The following is a 7,050-nucleotide window of genomic DNA, read 5'->3' as shown; positions in this document are numbered from 1 at the left end:
GCTTCATCATCACTGACAAGAGTGGAAACTGGAGCGGTTGGGCCTGCACAGCAGCTCCCTACCTGTCGCTTAATCTTGCGCCAGACTTCACAGCAGGAATGCAGAGCTAAGATCAGTCATTGTCAGTGTTCAATGAGCATGGCACGGTCACAGTGTTAAAAACAACTCACCCCAGAAGAAGAGGTTTAGGTTGCAGTAGCAGGTATGGTAAAATCTCCACAAAAAGGCTGTTCTTTTCCTCAGTTACCTGACTGTGAAATAGAGCTGGCAATCAGTGTCTCCTGTAACCTGCCAACCGTCCCATCTGAGGATGTCTGCTACATGCAGATATGCATGATGGGGTTCTGACAGATGTCGTTATGTTAACATTTTGAGGTTTTGTTTGTGCTTTCGGCTGTCCTTTCAAACGCCGGTACCATATTCCCCACCTTGTTCATGAAAGGAAAATATAAGTTATAAACCCTTTTTATGGCATTATCCAAATCTTTCGGGAAAATTAAATTCTTTACACGTCATCCTGATAAAAAATATATCTTTCTATATCTCATGAAGTTATATATCAGTGTTTCATGTTAAAACTTGCACGACCATACATAGTTTTAGAAAAACAATAGACCTTTGTTTACTGCGATAATGAAATCAAGAACACATTACAACTAGAATTCTTCAGATTTCCACGTAATCAAACACTTGTTTTCATTTGTGGTCTTTTTGTTCAGCAGTACATCTGTGTGTAGTAGCTCCAGACTTGGGAAACAATGTATTAACAACCACAGTCATTCATCCAAATTGTATCTGCAGAGCACAAAAAACCAAAAAGCAGCTACTTATAATGCGTTTGATGTGGGTCAACTTTAACCATCACAGGGAGTCATGGGGACAAGAACCACTAAACGTAGTAAACAGCAATTATTTTCAAGTGACCTTTTCATTGAAACAACATGGGTTTGTTTGGCCAAACTGTAATCAGATACACCAAGTGCTCCTTTGCTGTGTTCTGAAAAATAAGTTGCTCAACAAGTGTGTTGAAGTAATAAATCACTTGCTGTCACTGCTGGTGACCACAGTTGTTGCCGGCCTGAAATCTGTTGGACCGCAGCTCTGAAAATGTTTTCAAAGTGGTTTTTAGAACAATCTCATTGAGACGCTTATTCTGGTCAATATTTAGGATCTGAAAAGTGTGATACAGTTAATGATTCATTGTGAGAACAACATGAAAAGCCTGGAACCAAAGATTCATTTCAGTGTTTCCGTTTCTAAAGGAATTAATCTGCAGTCTTAAAGTGGAACTTTTATGTGCATTTCAGGCTAATTTATTTTTATTTCTGAGACCAGAAGGGCGGGGATTGATGGAGTTATTGTCACAAATCGCTTTATTTACTTCAGACCGACCCTCTCCGTAGGCTGTCAGATCAGCCTGTGGGCAAAACGAGTGGATTGAGACTCTTCCGCATTAAGCTCCGCCTCCCGCCACTGCACTACATCGGGAGCGCGCACCGCAACTGCTTTCGCTGTCATTGTAACATCTCATAAACAGAAGGATTAGGCTAATATGAACTCAATAAAAAAACAAAATACAATGTCAACACATAGCATACAGCCCTACATGTTGGAACCTGAATCAGACCCTGAAAACGAAGTGGAAAACAGCAACCCACAGCAACGAATGCAGCAGGATGTCTCTCTTTGGTAAACTCACCAGCCATCGTTGGAAATAACTTTATCCGACGTTTTCCACCAACCTGATGTATTTGTACATGCCCTTGTTAACCAGTAGAAGGTAACCAATCACCGAACCTTATCCTCCGGGACGTCACAAGGATTTCCAAGTAGAAAAAACTCTCTAAAACGATGCGTTTTTCGTCGCCATGGAAACCGAATGGAGAGTGTGCTGGAACTCAAACTCAAACTCAAACATACGTTTAGGTGATAAAAAAAAACAGTGCCGTTCACATGTCTGATGAGGATTCAACACTGTAACACTGTAGAAAGCTCAGAAAACTTGAAATACCACAATAGCAGCCTGGAAATACCTGGGAAAAACAAGCTAAATATTAAATTCATGCTGCTTAGGTGTGTGGAGGATGTAGTGACATTCAGTAGGACAAATAAAATCCACCTGAATCTCTCGCTCTTCTTTAACCCTGTAAAATAGAACGAAAACAGCCTAAAAACAAAGTGACACTGATGTTGTTGCGGCAGCTCTACAAATACTCAACTGCAACTACTAAATTTGCAGTGATAGAAATGAATCCCAAGTGCTACATCCATTTTAGTTTTGGTAGCACCAGGGAGCCTCTTCAGCACATGTGCCATGCTTGGTGCTTTTCAAAAGATGGCGTCAGTTGTGTTTTTATAGCAAATACAGCCAGAGCCAGTACAGGGGCCTCTCGGGGTGGGAGAGGTTAATTAGTCTGGATGCTCATCTATTACAGGAACAGATTACAGTCTGTGTGGGATCGCACAAGTTGGACTTTGCAAGAAGGACAAATACATTACTTACAAAATGAAGCATGTATTTGTTATGATTCTGGGGCTCAGACAGAATTTTCCCTTCCTTTTCCTGTTTAGGTTTTATGTCCTGTTTGTCGCTGATCACAGAATGACACGGTCATTACAAATGTGCAAACACATACGCAAGAATCAGCAGACGTTTGCTTTTCCTTTATGATTGTAAAGTTTATTTCAATAGTCCTTCATGGCAGTAAAAGACAACATTTATAAGTTTGCAGTCCCAACATGCAGAACAATCATTGAACAAAAATGACAACAAAAAAAAAAGAAAGATATTAAAAAGAATGTTGAAGGTGCTTTTTTTTTTAAAAACCTCTTTTATAAAGTGATCAACACTCGAGGGGAAATCAAAGTAGTACAGTAGACACTTCAGAAAACAGTTTGTGTTTTCCATTCATGCAGCCCACGACCTTCACAGACAACAACGTTTTAGGTTTTCCAGAAGAAAAGGAAGCAACAGTCCAAGCCTTCCACAATGACAACATCCACATTCAGCTGTTTGGAAATTGCCGACAACGATGACAACCAAGTTAAGTCTGTGCACTAAAGACAAGCAAAAAAGAAAAAAAAAACAACTAAAAAAAGATTAGAATCAGAAATCCAAAACATAGTTTTCTTGTAAAGCAATACACACAGATTTAAAAATCATATACAGAAACCTGATAATACCAGATATCCACGACTGGAAAGGTACATCGAGTGCATTGTGCAACATCTTCTGTCAAAGCGGGCCGGGCCTCAGAAACTCCCACAGTCGAGGCAGAGTCACGAACACACACGTTCATACAGCACACTGACAGTCTTAATTTCCCATACACTCCATGCATCAGCACACAGCAGTACATCATAGCTATACCTGGAGCCGTGCAGACATAAAACTGGAGCGTGTCTCACACACACGCACACACACACATACACACAGTGAAACACACCAGGGCGACTGAGGTGCCATAAACTCCCAGTTTCACATAGAGGACACAGACATGCAATGCAATGCAAACAGAGACATTATCCACAGTAGAGGTCACACACACACACACACACATTCACACACATACAGCACATGCATATGCGGGCTAAGAACTGACGCACGCACACACACACACACAATCAGAAATCTGATCTCCCATAGGGAGAAGAAAGCAATCACACAGACAGTAAATTATAAATAAATCAAGCCGTAACAATATTAATATTAATAATAACAAGACATATAAGAAAGCTCCATTTCCTCATCAGACCTATGCTATCCTGCCAGTTTATCAGAGGAAGAAAAAAAGTTACAGACGTTTCATTACAAAGCCAGTCGATGCAAAAAGTCATACATATCCAATATAAAAATACAAATCCACAAAATAATAACTATAGAGACAAAGTAGTTTTGATACTGTCGTGGAGTTTCCTGCCTAATATTTTATATCTCCCTTAAGCTAATGGCACTTATGTTAGAGGGATAAAATCTCCATTTTAAGGGAAACACAACCACATCTGCTAGTTGCAACGAGAGCGCCGGAGAGCCTCGCCTTAACTGCAGCAGGAACAGATCAGAAATGTTAACGCGTCGGAGTCCAACACTGTGGTTGGGAGACAGTGACTTTCTTCTTCAGGTGTGTGAGCGAGTTTGTGTGTGAGTGCTAAACTAGCCTTGGCTATCGTTAGCTTCTAAGAGGGGAAATATTTCACGTAGGCACCGCTGTGATTGGTGAAACCGGAGTGAAGTGTGGAATGCAGTTCTAAGTCAAAAGCAAGACAAGGTGCAAACAGGACTTCTGTGGGTTGTGAGACGCGACTTAAAACGTGACGTGATAAGGTGGAAAAACAAACAAAAAAAAAAAAAAAATCACCAGGCACAATATCTACATACTTAAGAAAATGAAATAATCACCTTTTTAAATGGACAAAGGCATGAGCAAATGTAAGGCTTTACACAAGAGATGCTTCTTTAAGTGCAAAAAGAAATTGAACACATTACAAACATTTGCTCTGGAGTGGTCTGTTCAGTGCTGGAATACATTTCATTCTATTTGGTTTAAAGTTTTCCGAATTCACGAGTACTTGGACGATTGTATAAACGACTGCTTTTTTTTTTTGGCAATCTTTCACAAGTTCAGTTCCTCTAAACTATTGTCCAGTGTTTTAACTTATGTGGTAACAGTGTTTAGGAGAGATTTACTACAATGATTTCAGGCTTTGTGGTTCAGTGCTAAAAGCCGTCTTTCCTTATATCAATAGAAAGGAGACGTTCGCTCTGGCAAACTGAGCGAGAACAGTGAAGAACTTCAGATCACAGACTGCTAAGAACGCACAGTGTTCATCATGTCTGCTGGGCACACAACTACAACTGATAATAATGATCACTTTTTTTTGTTTCTGTTTTTGACCCATCTCCTCCCGTGTTGTTGAGGACAACACAATGCTGTGTTTCTCAGTCCATCTCCATCTTCAAAACTCCCTTCAGTGCTGAAGGTATGCAGTCGAATCAGTGTTTCTCCACGTCAAGCTTCAAATATCGCCATCGGAAACGGCAGCTGAGGCTCACCACTCGTTGGTCCTCTGTTTGGTGGTGTCATAAGCTCTGATGACCTCAGACTGAGATACCACTCCGTTCTCATCTTGAGAGAAGGCATAGCCATCTGAAAGTAGAGCAAAGCAGTCAAAACAGCTCGTAATGCGTAGTAACCAGCAGCATAAAGCCAGTGAAAAACAAAAAAGACCCAACAAATTGAACTACAAGGAAAAATATATCAAGAAAACAAAACTAAACACACTCCTCAACTTGTCCCAGATCATCGCTGGTCTCACATCTGTCAGGTAAACGTACTGCAGGTTAACACCAGGGCCTATTATGTCTTTTATTGAGGCCTTTTATTCAGGCTTTTTTGTAGTCAGACCCACAGTAAGCAGGAACACCATGACCAGTCTGCAAAACAGATCATGTTTGACAAAAGTGGGGAGACTTGTTGTTGACTGAATGGAGGCTATGTAATTAGCAAAAGTTCATCCTCTAGTGGCTTTTGCTCCTTTCTCTCTTCCTCCTCTTAATTACTTCTATGAGCTTTTTCTATATATGTTGGGGCACAATAAAAGAGAAGAAAATACATCCATTAAAATTGCAATGCACAACCCAAATAGTGGAAAATTTGATTAGCATTTGGCAGAGACAGGTGCACAACAAAATCTATCCCAGCACTTCCTTTATGTCGGTGGTCATCTGTGAAATGAATTACATGGTGTAATAAAACGGTGCTGGGACTGCTAAATTCGTAAATGCCACGCACTGCAACATGTTTTTTTGAGCGGCGAACTCAGACTGAACTATGTTGGCATAACGACGTGTAAGAAGCAAAAGTCGAACAGCTCTGCAGAAGTCTGCTCTGTAATGTTGACACGTCTAACAATATGAGCCTGTCAGTCACAAATTGAAGCAATTTTTCTCCACCGTTTATAAGCCCCCCCCCCCCCCCCCCCTGTCAGCCATTTTACAGCTGTCAGTCATGGCTTCTTGCTCAATATGAGTATGATTGAAAATATATAAAATTACAGCCAAATTCTGGAAGAAATCATCAGCGCGGTTTTCTTTTTAATTACTGATCAACAAATATGTTTGTAGGTTTTGTGGGCAGAACCCGTTTCCCGGTTTACCGTCTGTACTCAGAACCAAGACAAGCAGCTTCTGGCTGTGACTAGCTCCAGTTTGTGCTTCTCTTATTTTCCAGTCACAGTGGAAAGCATCTGTTTCTCTGAAAGATAATTCAAAGCAATGTTTCAGCAGACCTAGAGGGTTATTTAAAAACACATGCAGCTGCCCTGTAGATGCTTCTCAACAATTCCTAACCTTCTACAGGAGAGGAAAAATCCACAGCAGGATCCATCTCCAACTTATTTTCTTAACAGCGACCACCTCAAAAAGCAAGTCAAGCTTCTCTTTTTTTTTTTGGTCTGACAGCAGCTGAAATATTTGTCAGAGAAACCCGTACTTAGCTCTGCACCCTTCGTATAACATGTGCAGGAGATGGAGTCAAAGACAGATGTGAGAGCAGTAGCGATTTCTTCTTTCCCACAAAGTTTTCTACACAAATAAATATCATGATTGGACTAAAACACTTTGGACAGTAATCACAACTTCCCCACAATGTTTATAATCTACACCTAAACTCTCCTAAAAAGGTCTCATCTGACCTTTGGCTTATCTGATCCCCTCGACTCACCTTCAGGTGTCAAATCACTCGCTCAGTACCTGGAGGCCAGCGGGCAAGTTCAAAGGACCCCGCTGAGTCGAGTGCATTGTGAGGGAATAACAGCGCAACATTTCATCATTTCATCGTTATCTTGTTCTACTGAGCTCAACTCAGGTCACTCAGAGGCACACGAGGGGAAGGGCAGGAAGTAAAACCACAAAGGAAGGAAGGAAAATGGCGTCTAATTGAGGAGCTACAGCGGGACTAGGATTTAAACAAGGTGAGGTCTGAATAATGAACTTAAGGATAAAGAAAAAGGTATCACACAACAACGGTCTCATCCCCACCTATGAGACAA

At 40.9% G+C, this 7,050-nt stretch overlaps 1 protein-coding gene across 7 annotated transcripts in view; it reads right to left on the bottom strand.

The window, feature by feature from the left end:
- Window positions 1-2,679: 2,679 nt before the first annotated feature.
- Window positions 2,680-7,050, bottom strand: part of atp8a1 (ATPase phospholipid transporting 8A1) — a 97,825-nt gene continuing 93,454 nt past the window's right edge. For all 7 annotated transcript variants that reach the window (XM_079249792.1, XM_079249791.1, XM_079249795.1 and 4 more), the window contains one exon: window positions 2,680-5,147. In XM_079249792.1, coding sequence (XP_079105918.1) covers window positions 5,050-5,147 — 98 coding nt within the window. In that variant the 3' untranslated portion in view covers window positions 2,680-5,049. The remainder of the gene's footprint in view (window positions 5,148-7,050) is intronic.

This window comes from Telmatherina bonti (genome assembly GCF_933228915.1).
Source record: "Telmatherina bonti genome assembly, chromosome: 12".
Lineage (NCBI taxonomy): Eukaryota > Metazoa > Chordata > Actinopteri > Atheriniformes > Telmatherinidae > Telmatherina > Telmatherina bonti.
Note: the sequence above shows the minus strand (reverse complement) of the source record. Positions and strands in the feature narration are given on the sequence as shown.